The 17034-nt window shown below is 39.6% G+C and overlaps 1 protein-coding gene across 13 annotated transcripts in view; it reads right to left on the bottom strand.

Annotated features, from left to right (window-relative positions):
- Positions 1–17034, bottom strand: part of LOC139143378 (homeobox protein Mohawk-like) — a 122881-nt gene that overhangs the window by 14514 nt on the left and 91333 nt on the right. For all 13 annotated transcript variants that reach the window (XM_070713646.1, XM_070713643.1, XM_070713640.1 and 10 more), the window contains 2 exons: positions 7097–7256; positions 1912–2086 (listed from right to left, as the gene is read on the bottom strand). In XM_070713646.1, the coding sequence (XP_070569747.1) occupies positions 1912–2086; positions 7097–7256 (335 nt within the window). The remainder of the gene's footprint in view (positions 1–1911; positions 2087–7096; positions 7257–17034) is intronic.

Raw genomic sequence — 17034 nt, 5'->3', positions numbered from 1 at the left:
AACATTACATTAAATTTGGAGTATTTGCTCCCACAGATCAAACATTTGCACGTTGTCGACTAGACTCCTGACTGTAACTCTTGATTGTGAAGGAAAACATTCTAAAGATTCCTCAAGCACAGTACGATCAAAAGTTTAAGTCTTTCACTTCCAGTTCAGTTCTCGCAGCAATCAATGTTGACACTGGCTAATGTTAGTCCTGTGTTCTTGTTTTGGAAGTTGTGCACTGTGTATCGATTTGTTCTGAGATAAAGTTGACGAAAACTTGGCCCCTTTTATAAGACTGCTTCAGGTGCAAGCAGGTGTTAAGAGGCCATCAAAAAATTATATGGTTAATAACAATAGGTAGTGTACCGTAAAAGTTAAGACCAAATATTAAAACTGTGTTCCAGGCACGGCAACATATTCCTTTAATGCAATGCAACATGCCCGAACGTTTAGTAAAATTGTAGGAATACAGTCACAATATGGCTGGTTCAACAAACCAACTGTAAACACTCTGTGTCGAAGTGACTGGCCTTGCAATCGGACACAAAACAAATACACAGACGATAAGTCTATTAATAGATCGGGTAACCTTCGTATATAGGTCAAGGTGGTTCCCGGTGACTTGATTTGTTTTGACGAAGTACGAAGTTTGTAATACTCGGCTCTCTGCTCTATTTGTAAAGTTGCAAGGATGGATAGGCGAGGCCAGGCACATGCCACTTGTAACTTTACTGTGTCCAACTTGTCCCATTATGAAAACTTGTGTTATATACCAGCAACGGAAGGTCAGGTGACCTCGATCACTTGACATAGTAATGTAATAAACTGCAGACTCTTGTCAGTATATCCTTGTGCAGCATGATCTCAAGATATCGCGAAATAAACGGCGCAAGTCTCTCAACGAGCCACCTGACTCACGTCTACTGGATATCGCCTAGCAACGGTTATTGGCACATTCATGTTAATAGGCATATAGGCACGATGCATTTGTTGTCTAACGAGATGGTCGCTACGAAACTGCACGAGAGGAGTTAATAAAGATGTCACAGCGGAGACAGATTGCTGTAATGTGGAAGCGAATCAATATGCGCATTTGCAATATTAAATCTCTGAGTTAACTTCCCGGGGTTGATCTGGTTTCCCTTATGTCAGGTACGACTTTTTCTCAACCCCTACCTGCACAAACCACGAGTGTGAGAGACCGTAGATTATGCTCGATGTCATGGTAGTATTGATGATGATTTGAATAACATGAAGATGCCACGTTCATGTATGATGTTGGCAATGGGAGATGGTGCATACGGTGGAAGTAATGATTATAATGATGATGGCAGTGGTGGTGGTGGTGGTGGTGGTGAATCATGGCGGTGGTGGTGGTGGTGGTGGTGATGAATCATGGCGGTGGTGGTGGTGGTGATGAATTATATGATGATGAATCAGATGAATCAGATGATGATGATGATGATGATGATGATAGCGGTGTGGTGGTCATGAGAGATGGTGATTGGAAAACATTACGTGTTCCATACATCGCCCGCATTGGATGTGTGCTCGGGAGCGGCTCCGAGGTGAACAGAAAGCAGCTCGAAATTACACAGAATGCTTCAAATAAAACCATGTAGGCAAAACACGCCATACTATCGTTTCTTACAGGGACTATGTACACGTAATCCATCCGATAATGTATTTAGAACACTGTAACCAACAGCATGATGATTGACACATGTATATATGTAATGGGCGTCTACGTGCGCATGGCGTCCTTGTAAACCAACACAAATCTTGTCCCCATAAACTGGGGGGAATATAATGTTATATATGAAATCTCTTCAACAGCTTTGAGATCGACCGATTATGAACTCGGGGGGGGGGGGGTCTGCACACTTCATCACCCTTCGAAGCGAGGGTAACTTGGAAACTTACCATCTGTATTCATATCGGACCTTGAACTATCGCTACTTCCTGAACTAATACTGAGAAGCTCAGCGTTGCCCTTCACGAAATGGTTATACATCTTTATCCTCTTTGACCAGGTCAGCCCAGGGTGACGAACTGTGTTCTTCAGACGTCGCCTGGCGTTGGCAAACCAATTAGACACCTGTACAAGCAAACGGCAAAGAAAGAAAAAAATAGCGTCAATGACACTGTAGCTCCCATCCTGGACTATTTAGTGTTTGTTCTCTGGTCAGATATTTGAACATGTGTGAAAGGGATAAAGTGCATGAAGTGAAAATACTTAAATGAAATGTACTGGAGACAGTGAAATATGTTTAATGTAATTATTCAGAATATAAAATGGAAAAAATACAGAATTAGATATATTGAATACTGTGATACAACCATTAACTCAACAAGTCATTTACAATGACATAGTCCCCACTTGTAATAGGAGTATTAGTCTTGATGGGGCAGGAAAATGTGGTCATTAAGAAGTATCACTGGAGTGTATATGTTGAGATCTATGGGCACATAGGTCTATGTCGTTGTTCCCAATTGAAACACATGAGGCATGTCTAAGTTATAATCTAAATCGGGAAAAAAGATCAGACCTCTAGCAGTATTGGCCAGCCAAGAACTACATATGCGCATTATAAATGAGGTACAAGATGTGACATCTTAAGGTCTAATATCCTATCAAAATTGGAGGGTATAGAACTTGTGGTTACTGAAATATGCATATATATGTATAATCAAGGTCAAAGGTCATCGAGGTCACATGACATTTTGAAAAAAAAAAAATATATGCTAATTAATCCCTATATGCCAAAAAATCCGATCTCTAGCTCTATTCGCTTGCCCAGAATTAGATGTGTACATAATTAATGAGGTAAAGCGTGTGTTGTCATAAGGTCTCCCATCCTACTAATAACAAGGACATAGCACTTGTGGTTACTTATTTATTGACATAAACATATATTTTAGGTAAAAGGTCATCGAGGTCACATGACATTTGGTCAAAAAATTTCTCTCCTATAGTTATCCCTATATACCAAAAATCAGACATCCAGCTCTATTGGCTTGCTCAGAATGAGATATGCGCATAATTATTGAGGTACAGTATGTGGCCTCATAAGGTGTCCAATCATACCAAACATGAAGGGTGTAGCACTTGTGGTTACCGAGTTATGGAAAAATATGTATATTTGAGGTCAAAGGTCACCAAGGTCATGTGACATTTTGTCAAAAAAATTGTTTTGCTAAGTTATCCCTATATACCAAAAATCAGACCTCTCGCTCTATTGGCTCGCTCAAAATTAGATATGTGCATAATTAATGAGGTACAATATGTGGTGTCATAAGCTGTCCCATCATACCATACATGAAGGCTGTAGCACTTGTGGTTACTGAGTTATGGACAAATATGTATATTTGAGGTCAAAGGTCACCGAGGTCACGTGACATTTTGTCAAAAAAATTGTATTGCTAAGTTATCCCTATATACCAAAAATCAGACCTCTAGCTCTATTGGCTCGCTCAAACTTAGATATGCGCATAATTAATGAGGTACAATATGTGGCGTCATAAGGTGTCCCATCATACCATACATGAAGGCTGTAGCACTTGTGGTTACTGCATTATGGACAAATATGTATATTTGAGGTCAAAGGTCACCAAGGTCACGTGACATTTTGTCAAAAAAATTGTTTTGCTAAGTTATCCCTATATACCAAAAATCAGACCTCTAGCTCTATTGGCTCGCTCAAAATTAGATATGTGCATAATTAATGAGGTACCATATGTGGCGTCATAAGCTGTCCCATCATACCATATATGAAGGGTGGTAGCACTTGTGGTTACTGAGTTATGGACAAATATGTATATTTGAGATCAAGGTCACATGACATTTTGTCAATATATCCGAGATATATGCGTGAACGGATGGACTCACGGATGGACGAACAGACGGACATGACCCAATCTATAAGCTCACTGGACTTCATCCGTGGGGACTAAAAATTGTGTCACTGCATCCTGTTTGCAATATGAATACGATGAGAAACTAAATTTTTATTTTTCGTGGCCTTATACATGGGAGTCTATGGAGATCTGCCTTATACATGGGAGTCTATGGACGTGTAAACTAAAAATATGCAAATTTCACCTCGATTTGCCCAAATTTGGGAAAGGTCACTCCTATGCACTTCCATACCAAGTTTCAAATCAATCGGACTTGTGGTTTCAGAGCAGGAGATTTTTTGACCAAAAATGGGAGAAAATTACAAAAAAAATTCATGAAAAATAGCAAGTCCAAGATACTGACCCAAGATGTGCACAATCATTTCATGTCAGCCCAAAGTACTTACATGCTAATTTTTCATGTAATGTGCTCCGTGGTTATTGAGTTTTTTCAATTTTGACTGTTTTTACATTTTTTCACTTAATTTGCATATTTTTGGCAATGGCAACTTCATTTGAACAAAATCTCATCTACAGCCCATCATCCATGTACACACCAAATATCAAGATGAAATGTACAGCGGTTTTGGAGTTTTTGATGTTGACGGACAGACATACAGACATACAGACATACAGACATACAGACATACAGACACACAGACATACAGACATACAGACATACAGACATACATACATACAGACATTTCCCTAGCCTATAAGAATAGCTTCCATTGCCATATATACATATGGCTATGGGAGCTAAAAAATCAATGGGTTGCTGTTCAAATGACTGGAATGTTCAGATACAAGTGTTCCTGCAAAATTGGATCTTCTTTGAACACTGTGGAGGAAACAATAACAGACCTGTACAAAAAAGCGATCAATTTCTGACTATTGGCAAAGTGTCAGGTATAGCACTGTTAGGATTTAATAGCGCAATATTTCAATATTCGAGAGAGTAACATACAATACGAGAGAGAGAGAGAGAGAGAGAGAGAGAGAGAGAGAGAGAGAGAGAATCTGAAATCGGCAAAAGGGTAATTTAAACATTCATGCAGTTATTATTTGTAGGCTCAGTAACTTAACGCAAGTATTCCATGTTTTCTATATATCGCAAAATGGTCAAAAAAAGAGTGACTTTGTCTATTTAAAGTGTTCGATGCAAAAACAGAGCGTTATCAACGTAAATTTCTTCAAATACGAAGTGGAGTTATCACCATATATATATATATATATATATATATATATAATATATATATATATATAATATATATATATATATATATATATATATATATAATACGTTGTCTCATACTCTGTAGTGTCCGAATGCCGTTTGCACTTTAAATCATCTAGATCTGATTTATTTGAGTTTTTTTGTTTGATCTGGGGTTCTACTGAAAGGCGTGGCACCATTCTCAGAATACGACAGACGTTGACCTTTCGTACGGGTGTTCGTCCATCCATCATCCCACTGCATAGATAGTGATAACCGCCAAACGAGTGTCATTTATCAGAAATCAATTAACAAAACAAACAGTTGTGATCTCTGACATAACCATTGCTGATCAGGGCGTGTTGACGTGGAGTTTCGAAGGAGATTAACGCGGCTGGAAGGAATGACCCAGAATGCGGAAATGAGTCTGGAGTCTGCAGTTTCCATTCTGCAGGATCTTATCCGTGTAACCAGGGGCAACACCTTCCCCTGGATACTAACGCAAAACAATAGACAACGACCATGACAGAAATTCTGTGCGCAGTCGGAGTTTTCTCTGATCTGCGGATGAGGCAAGGCAATCTCTGTACAGAGGTCAAAATCCTACAAAGACACGTGTGACACGTGCAACCTTCACAAAGATGTGGTACTAGTATTAATATTTCTCAAATGTGTAAATCTAAATACAGTTTGTCGACAAAACGTATACTCCATGGCCAGGCAACGAGAGTTTGAAACAGAAATATTGCGCCTTGTTTTTAAGTTAGCACGCAGGTTGCTTTCGTCACATGACAAAATGATGGATGCTGTTGTGACTAAAATGGTGTACTACCTGGGTCACCAACGCCAACAACGACAAAGACAACCCGCATTGATAAGCTGGGAAACGACCATAAATATTGGAATGTTTGGATATGTAGGGATAAACATTGCGCCAAATGATGCAATCCGACCCCGTGCTCGCTCGTTTTCAAGCGAGTGCTATTTGCGGATAAAAGCAAGGTCACGCGTCATCTTAGAAATCAGTAGGGTTAATCTCTATTCATACAGCTAATTTTGCTACACTACCTAATTGCCGAAACGTGTCCGACAGTCAGTTGCCCAGGCAATGTTTGGCTTACCCATATAGCTATAACCAAAATGAAGCAGTGATAATTTTACCACATGTGCGATGATTTTGTGACGTGCTTCTTTGCACTTTCCCGCCCAAGCAAAACCATGTGACAGTTCCGTACCAATGTCTAATTTACAAATCGCGCATCTTTCAATCGCTAAACTGAGAACTGGTCCAGGTTTCGCATCTTAATCCTGAAAATCTCATAAATGCAACGGTGTTATTACCAAGCCAATTGCAACTCAAAAGTTTCATTATCAAATGCCAGGCTGCCGACTGCTACTAGAAAAGAGCTTCATCTTAACAAGCGTCGGCCCAGGTTTCCAGAAACCACGCAGCTCTGATCTTACCGCTCAAGTCGGTAATTAGATCGCGACCAAAAAGTGTATGTTATGCATAATGAACCGTACGGTTGCTATAACTGCTGACAACCTTATTTTCCAACCCCATCTAAACCAGACAGAGGGACAATAACTGGATCTGCTGGTGATAGGTTTTGTTCTAGTAAACGTACATCTTTCTTCTGCTTCTCCCAATAGTATGATGAAATACATAGTATTTGCCCCACATAGGGAGAAATGTGCCATTTTTATGTTGACAAATGAATTCTAGTTCGAACTACAATTCACGTTGACAATGAGGTTTGACATTGTCCGCACATAGACTGTGTTGAGAAGTTGTACATCAAGCTACAGCATTGCGACATGACCTTAGGAGAACAAGAAACTGTTTTTTTTTGTAGAAATTGAGCCAAAATAAAGGAAAATACCCTCGGTGGGTAAAAAACATCAGAGATGCTTGGAATGTTCAACCGTGTATCACTGTCATCACACGATTTGGTGAAAATAACCAATATTGGCAGCAACGCCAAAACCGCTCACCTGCACGATAGTCATGTGTGATCCCAACGCCAGTAATATCTTCTCTGTCTTCGTCGGGTAGGGATTGTCCTTGTGTTCGTACAGCCAAGCCTTGAGCGGTTTAGCCATGTCTTGAAGTGTCTGCCTCTTGTGACGAACTCGGTCCTGGATGTGTGGTCGCCTGAAATGAAAAAGGCATGAGCGCATTGTAAAATCTCAGTTGGTTACCTATATATCTACACAAGAAACGCAACATCTGCCCTCGTTCAGCCTTTTGTAGGGTGAACAAAGAACGCCGACGGAGCTTCAAGAACGGGGAAAACAAGGTTCTTGACTTTTTGCGTGTAAATTATCGTTGATGCGTGGAGTCCTTTATTCGATCTGGAGTAGTATGAACATGGAGAGCGGTTGTCAGGGTTCTACGTTTGTCGTCGCTAATTGATTGTTTGTCCAACATCTCCAAGTTCAGAGTCACTTTTTTGGTTAAACTTGACAAATAAATTCAGCCGGCGCACTTGACCTTTACCTTGGTTTTCGAAGTTGTCAAAAATCGAGCTACAGATGGTCAAAATTTCAGATATATAAAAACATCTTTGCAGGGCTGCCGAGTTCTGTAAATTCACCTGGGATTTCGACCAGGGTTTCAAGCTCTGAATGCATGGGTTTATGAATTATAAATCGAAAAGTCAAAATTTGTACAAGATACGTCGCTCTCCACGGGAAACACAAGACAACAACACTTATGTACCAACCAGGCCTTTACCACTAACAACAAAAAGCCATCCCAGAGATTGAGAAACGCGCGGAGCAACGGTAGAGCAGAGCAGAGCAGTATGTATGGAAAAATCGATGGGTCGAATTGAATAGAAATGTAAAACTGTGAGACCAACTTAACTGGGTGATATAACATATTTTTCCTCGCGATTGTCCCATATGCTTTCGCTTGCATTCAACAATCACTTGAGTGAAATGTTTGCGTAGCACAAGGTGTCACGTGATGCTTCGCGAATGAAAGCCGATGTGGCCGAGAAAAAATGAGGCGACGAAAAGACAGCTATTTATACGGGTCAAATACTCAACAAGACAGAGAAATGTAAGCGTTAGCTTCAAGTCAACTGTTATACAATCATCTCATGTAGGTTTTGCTGCATGAAGGAGTCATTACAGCGTAATAAGCCATGCCATCCTGCAGTATTGAAAGCAGTTTGATAAATATTTGCAGTAGCCATGTTCAAGTGTCCGTTTGTTAGGTTCTGTGTTATGCACGCGTTGCTGGAAGTTGGCAATATTGTTTTCATATTTCTCTGTGGAAAAAAATCACTTTCTTTTTCTCCAAAAAGAATAATATTAGTCAAATGTCTTACTGTGTATTTCAAAATGCACGGCATCGGCCATACAAACACAATGCACCTTACAATATGCATGTTATGATTGTCTAATGAATTTAGTCCGAAACAACATTCGGATGACCGTAATGCAATCCATACTGAATTGGCTGGTTGAACTATTCGACCTTTGGAAGTGGAATAAGTAAGTTTATTTCACAAACACAACAAAATCAATACTGGAAAATACGTGAAAAAATACGGCAGATGAAGCTCTCAGTGTCACTATGTTAATTTCATGATTGTGGCCGTGCTGATAGCAGTACGTACTTATAAAATCGAGTATCAAAGGGATAGAACTACCTATATTTTCCATCAAAAACGATGCGGGTACACTGTTCCGAGATTGGGTTTCGATTGTGTGACCTCGTTGGACACGGACGAATGTACATCACTTCATGCAAGACTTGTCATCGGTCACGTCAAAGCGGGCAATCACTCAAAAGTGACAAATTAAATTCGAGAAAATCCCGACTGCACAAACAAACGCACGGCATCGGATATGAGTTGACCTTGATTAGTGTTGATTCAGAGCAAAGTGCTGGCAAAGTTGGGCAAATATGTATCTTACAGAGTGACGGCGGTTAGGAGTATGTGTTTGTTGTTTGGCGGTGAAAAAAGACTGGTCGAATATCAAAACTTATATTTGAATACAATGGCCACCAGGTTGTACAAGGCCTTTTGATCACTTGGACAATATTTTCGCTTCTCCGTCGAGTTGACTTTTGCTTAAATTAAAAGTTCTCGTTTACGATAGCTGACACGTATCGTAGTATTTCATTGTCCGTGACGTTTTTAGCGACAAGCGGCAAAGGAACAATAGCTCCCACTTTGTGTAAATATTTTCTACAAAACCAGAACATTTCTCTCTCCTTTTCTCAAAAGGACGGTAAACTAAAAGTGTTCGCTTTTAAAGCACGGCAGATGGTTTACAATCAGGTGATGAACGAATAGGGTCCTGATTATGGTCCGGATAGTATTGGGCACTGCACACATTCAAGCGATGTTTGATTAGTGGAACATATGACAGTTTGAATTAACATTGGGGGAGGTGGGGAGTGGAACTAGAAATTAGACAAACAGAACAACAATTTCGGAAAATACATTGAATATTAAAGCCCCAGTACCCGTATCTTTTCGCATATTTCTCGAAAAGATTGTTTAAAATCAAAAGATACTTTTGACAAATATCCTTTCCTAAGTGTGACCACAGAACATTCGCAAAAAAAAAGTAAAACTCAGATTCTAACAAATAATTTTCGACTTGCAAGTCTTCTATGGCCTCTACGAGCGAGTAAACAAACACTGTAAACAATCGACCGAATCAATAGCCAAGAATTGAAATATTGACATTTTCAACGACAGTACAGCTTAATTATGGGAATAAATGATCTTGGATGTTTTGTTGTTGTTTTTTTTGGTTTGTTTGTTTTTTGTTTGTTTTTTGTAAAAGATAATCAAGTTTACGGGACAGATGTTCGGACTACCAAACTTTTTTTACAATTCAGTTGGGTGTAATGTCACTCGGGGGCTCGTTTTGAAGCTAATGGAGTAAATAAAGTTTTCACCGTCTTAATTTTTTGTGAAAATCGAAACTAACTTTTCCAACAGGGTTACCACAGGGATGGCAGCCATTTTGAATTTGAAGTGTCGGTAGGCCTAAATTTGGGTAATTTGTTTTTCTAGCACTAAACTTCACACGGTTACCCTTCATCGTTCTTCTTCTATTTGAATTGATAAGAGTGTGGTTGAACTTGAAGCTTCCTTGTAGGTAAGTTAGAGAAATAGCTTAAGACTTTCAGTTGCGAGGCGTGTACCATCTTACAGGACTCACTACTCGCTTTTTTCGACCCGTGAAATCAAAAACGTGGTAAAGTGCAAGAAAACCCTTACGCGTCGCCATGGTTTCATGGTGATTGAAGTCAATATTTGGGCAAACAAGTAGAAAATTAAAAACCAATTTTTGGTCGAGTATTCATTCTAGCATAGATTGATTGCTATGACAGCATAAACCGTTTACGGTCCAACCCACTTTCACATGTTAAATTTTGACAGTCATCGTTGATGACACAGTCCCCACTTGTTAATAATGGGTACTTTGATTACATGTCCTCAGAGAGGATAGAGTCCTCTTCATTAATAAGGTCTGTGATAAAAATACTTTGATACACATGGCGCTCAATGGCCAAGAATGAGTTCCATGGTGATGAAAACATAGAACCAATGTAGGCCACCATCCTAAAGTTCATAAAGAGTCAACTAGGAATTAATCAACAGGATGTTGCAAAACATTTTTGCATACAATTCTAACACTTAACAGATTATCACTGGTACCATATTTCATAAAGTTTGATGCAGTATTTACAACACTATGAGATCAACATCTGTATCAAGTTTCATCACATTTGACGTTGTATTAATTTGTGGCTATATCACCCTAATTAGGAAAGTTCATTACTTATGCAATTACAAATTAATTAAAATGACACTGATAAATGTCTTTTTCAATGTTAAAGCAATGTGAGCTTAACATCAGTTAACATCTGTATAAAGTTTCATGAATTTGATGCAGTACATATTTCTTGACATATCAGCCTACTTACGAAACTTCAATAATTGACATGTTACTGCTACATGACGTGAAACAAATTGACGAGCATATGTATGAAATAGGTCAATGTCAACTTTGAATGATACTGGTGGAAATATGTCTGAGTTATGGCTCTGTACATGAAAACATTGTAATAAAATGGCTGCCTAGCGACCATATTGGATCGTATCACATAAAAAAATCGACGTAGATATGTATGACATAGGTCAATGTCCTTGTACCAACTTTGAATAAAATCGGTTGAGATATGCCTGAGTTATGCCTCTGTATATGAAAAAATCGTAACAAAATGGCCGCCTAGCGGCCATATTGGATCGTATCACAAAACAAATTGACGTGCATATCTATGACATTGGTCAATGTCCTTGTACCAACTTTGAATAAAATCAGTTGAGATATGCCTGAGTTATGGCTCTGTACATGAAAAAATTGTAATAAAATGGCCGCCTAGCAGCCATATTGGATCGTATCACAAAACAAATTGACGTGCATATCTATGACATTGGTCAATGTCCTTGTACCAACTTTGAATAAAATTGGTTGAAACATGTCTGAGTTATGGCTCTGTACATGAAAAAATCGTAATAAAATGGCCGCCTGGCGGCCATATTGGATCGTATCCCAAAACAAATCGACGTGCATCTGTATGACATATGAAGTAATCCTTGTACCAAGTTTGAATGAAATCGCTTCTTGCATCTCTGAGATATCTGTGTGAACGGACGGACGCACGCACACACGCACGCACGCACGCACGCACGCACGCACGCACGCACGCACGCACGGACATGACCAAACCTATAAGTCCCCCCGGACGATGTCCGTGGGGACTAAAAATGCACTTCATGGCGGCCATCTTTTAATTGGTGGCGGGTATAATATTTGATTCAATCTTTCTGGTATAATTGGTCTCCCTTTTAGTGGTATGATATTATATATATATATATATATATATATATATATATATATATATATATATATATATATATATATATATATATATATATATATGTAAATATCGAAATATACAGATGTCCTCGTTGGGAATTACAGTGCTCGATGCGAAAAGCAGACATAAATAATAAAACAAATTATTTTGTGTGCGATAGAATACTGTTTGTCCGACACACTTCGAATGCAGAGCAATAATAATATTTCGATAATGCTCCTCTTTCATGTTACTTCCTAAAAAATAGACATTCTCCTTTCTAAGTTTGAGAACACAAAAAGCTTCGACAATGGTTTATAAGTAAGCAGTTTAAACTACTTGAATATCCTGATTAAATGGAAAAGTAATACAAAATACTTCCCTCCATCGAATCTCTGTGTAAATAGAGTTGTAAATCTACCGTTGAATTTGTGGACGTGAAAAAGCATGTTTCAAAAACGTACAGACATGGTATAGTTTGGACTTCTTGGAGGTCAAGGGCGTGTTCAGCGAAATGAGTGTTCAATTTTCTGCCCTATAACTTTTTAAATATTGTGGTAAACTATTCAGTAATTCTCATCGACGATGGACAATGTGGATACGGATCCATTAATTCTAATCGTCAAAATTCCCGTTCTTCTGTATGCAACGCTGATCACCTCATTAGCTGTATCTCTTTGCAGTTACTCTATCCAATCTTGTGAGAAATATATATAGCAATATTGTCTTTGAAACTGTCACCATTTCAATCCTTCGTCACGACGCTAGATTTGGTCCATTAAATCAACGTATATATTTATATATATATATATATATATATATATATATATATATATATATATATATATATATATATATATATATATATATATATATATACACAAAATGTATACAATGTGCCCTCCCGGTTATCACCATAATGGCTTTATGGCAACCTCTGAACTTGGGCACAGAGAGTACGGTTCATACGGATCTATTCATTCTAATCGTCAAAATTCCCGTTCTTCTGTATGCAACGCTGATCACCTTATCAGCTGTATCTCTTTGCAGTTACTTCATCAAATCTTGTGAGAAATATATAGCAATATTGTCTTTGAAAATGTCATCATTTCAATCCTTCGTCACGACGCTAGATTTGGTCCATTAAATCAACGTAATATAGATACACACACATATATATATATGGGAAAAATACAACCTAACGGGGCTTTAACCTGACCTTTGAAATCGCCTTCCACTTGTTGTAGAATATGTTCAAATTTACTTCAGTGACACTGTCCGTTTGTTTTAATAGGAGCAAGTCATCGACGACCCCGAAATAATTAATCGAGAATTGCAATCTGATCGTAAACTGAGCTCAACACCTGAGATAATTACATATTGAGCGCACGCGCCCTCTGTCTGGACTCTATCGCCACTGGGTCTTCCAAATGCTGCACCTTTCCTGGTAGTGGTACGACATTTTCAAAACGACCGCTGTGCTAAAATATACCAACATAGCGGCAAAGCGCAGCCGTTATTTGCCCGGGGTGTATTCCACAGACTGCCGATAATGGTCCCGCTATTTCTGTCGCCTTGTTTGAAAATATGAGATGACAATTTTCCTTTTGAATGCAATGACAATAGCTCTAATTATAAACATCTGTGAATATCACAAAACAAAAGGTCGACAAAACGTGTGCGACAGGCTTATTATATAGAGGGCGAGACACATCATCACGACATGTCAAAATATTCAATCGTGATTGACATCGTATTGTGAACATCAAGTAAGAAACACAATACACCTTGTGAGACTATGGAAACAACTAAACAATGAAATATGATGGAGACGGGTAGGCGAATAGACAGAACATGTTAGGAGCTGTTTTTGATTGGGACAAGGACACGCGTTTAGGTTTATACATTGATGGTGAAAGGCAAGCGACTAATGGAGAGAGAGGGGGCCTGGGGAGCTGGGGAGAAAAGAAAGTGCGAAAAACATACAGAGAGACAGGAAAATAGAGATAGCAGGGAAGGACAGAGATAGTGCACTAGAGAGATAGACGAAGCGAGGCAATGTCAGATATAGACAGACATGAAAAAGTCAGAGAAGACAGTGACAAGCAGACAGTGACATGCACTGAGGTATCAACTAAGACATACTAGAAGGGGAACATGAGCGGAAAACGCAAAGGAAATGGCGAATAATTAAAATGAACGGTCAACGGATAAAGATTAATATCAGTGGCAAAGAGGCCTCTCAAAAAGCAAGGCGTGTCAAATGCGTGCCAGAAAAGAAAGGCGTTTGGCAGCTATTAACCTGTGATGGAAACCATAGGCCCTGCGTAAGATGACGTCACCCTTTGAATGACGTAATAAATGGTTGAATTATTGTTGATTTCCCTGGCTCTGTACTCGTAGTTGACAGTGGATCAATATATCACCTTGTCAATTGCAACGTGTAAATTACAGCACTTCCTTCCACTCGAGGTTTTGCCTGGGTATTTGGGTCGGACGGCAAAACTAGGTTTTGGTTTTGCCGTCCAACCCAAATACCCGGGCAAAATCTCGAGCTATGGTACTGCACCTATCTCACGTGCAGTAATACTAGCATGAACACCATGGTATGTCGACTCGGTGACGGCAAAATGTTACGCTTACACAAAGATATAAACTTAATCATCATGTGATCTCAGGAAGTGTTGTTAGTTACGATACAGCAACAATGAGCTGACCCTTTTGAAGAGTGCGGGTACCATGGCACCTAAATATCATGTCCCTGTCGCTGTTGATGCGCACAGTCCGCGAACACGTGGATCCCATGTCACATGAGACACAGGGAGACATGAAAGCGCCAACACATGCTTCTGGAAAACGACCGGTGCTTGGACTCGGTGACATCATTATCCAAAGGGTTCATGTCAATTACATAAGCGTAGTTCATTGACACTGCGACCACCAACTCACTGTTGTTGCTATTGGACGTTTTGTCCTCTTTATCTTTTGGCTTCCTCACCGCCAATTTGATATCACGGAAATATTAACACGCTTTGTACCTTTTGAACCAATGGAAATAGTCGTTATATGCTTCTTTTACCTCCATGGTTTCGATCACACTAGGTGAAAAACTTCACTCATGTGGGAAGAGAATTCGGTTTTTTGGCTTGTATTAGTTGTGTATTAAAATTAGGGAAGTTTCTGTATTTTTAGGAAGCTGTAACATTCTTCTTACAGAAGAAAATTCTTCATGGTGAACAGGTTTCCTTGGTAACCAAAAATGAATAATTGTGTTTTAAACACGAGACTAAATATCCGGGGGCTTCGGTGTATGTCATGGCATTCTTTCAATTTGCAATATAAACCAATGGGATCACGCGATTATCGGGATCACGGGCGGCACAATGGTTAGTTTATTTCAGTCGGTCGATTTCGTCTCAGCGTTGATTAATTTCATAAGCTGTCGCGATAACAAGTGGCACGTTATTTCTGTCGGTCTGTTTCGTCTCTGTGTTGATTAATTTCATAAGCTGTCGCGATAACAACCGCCACGTTAGACAATACAAGCCTCACAGCGTGCAAGAATCCTGCAAGCATATACTAAACCAGTCACTCACTCTATTATCAGTCAGCCATCGACTGGGTCGTTGACCGCCAAATTTCGGTGGGCCGGCACCGTGTAAAGTAGCCCTATCTATTTGTCGATATCCTATCGCCAAACACAACAAAACACTCAAGTTCGAAGGTCGGCGTGGGAAGACACGGCGGTTCTGTTAGTCTGACGAATCTTTGGGCTGTGAATTTCATGTCGCTGGCAATAATCATGATAAACGTAGTTAAAATTACGCCTGGTAATGGCGACATCGCTAGGGAAATGACGCTCGCTTTGTAAGCATTGCGGGTTTGCCCACATTGAACAAATACACGCTATAATAACCTCAATTAAAAAAACCTTGCCTGTGTAAACAGTTGTTTGAAGAGCACATATCGCGTGGACAATTTCAAATCCCTGGGAGTTTGATGAGTTTTTGGTGACGTGACGTCAAATACGTCGGCATTTACACGTGAGATATTTTACAGGTGCCGAGACTGTAGAACCAATTTTCTGCATGAACAATACATATAAATATACATGTTGTATATTTATTCTGCGATTAACACGAATTTCGTCATTTCCTGGCATGTAATATAGCTTACAACCTGTTCAAGATGTCTCCTTTTAATACATCATTTGATGCAACAGTCTTTGAATAAAAGGGCATTGCACGAGGTGCATCGCCTGGTTCCGATTCAATACGAAATAGCAAGAATCAACACAGACTGATGCAACAGGTTGTTGAATTCTCCCCCCCCCCCCCCCGATATATTTCAAATTTCATTCAAATTGTGGAAACAGCCCTCCCCGTATATCCAGGTCATTCAATAAGAATTGATATCGATCTGTCAAATATAAGCTATATAATTTAAGCCATAAATGTGATAAGATTACGCTGCGGCAGAGAATGACTACACGTTCTCTGAGAGGTGTCGTGTTTGTTTTCAAGTGGTCACCACGTGTTCATTCTTTATCGTGGTAAGTGCTGACTGACAGAAGGCGGCGGAAGGGGGGATGGGTTCTGTGTGGAATTTTCAGGACAATTAGAGGCCAGATTTTTTTTTCCTTCGCTAATGCTGCCAGTCTACTTGACTCTAAATTGTCAGAGACAGGCAGACCGAAGCTGAGCAGTCCATCAGGAAGAAAGCGCATGATTAAAAAAACTTGTAATTTTACTTCTTGGTAACACGGTCCCTCCACAAAAGGAAGGACCGTGGTTTTAACGACCCTATTAAGTATCAGTACAGCGTTACCACGGGTCTTACAATCTTCGTGCGGCCGACCAATTGTATCGACATGGAAACAGGTTATTGGGGAGGGGGTCCAGGGTGAATTCTGCACAAGTTGACATGGAGACGTGCTCATTCGGTCACAGAACTCAATTATCATACATGACACGGAGCACTGCATGGTTACAGTGAACCTGGACAGCATGACACGACATGCCGTACGATTCATCAC

The sequence above is a fragment of the Ptychodera flava genome, chromosome 11 (assembly GCF_041260155.1).
Source record: "Ptychodera flava strain L36383 chromosome 11, AS_Pfla_20210202, whole genome shotgun sequence".
NCBI lineage: Eukaryota > Metazoa > Hemichordata > Enteropneusta > Ptychoderidae > Ptychodera > Ptychodera flava.
The sequence above is the reverse complement of the archived record's forward strand: the minus strand, read 5'-3'. Positions and strand labels throughout refer to the sequence as shown.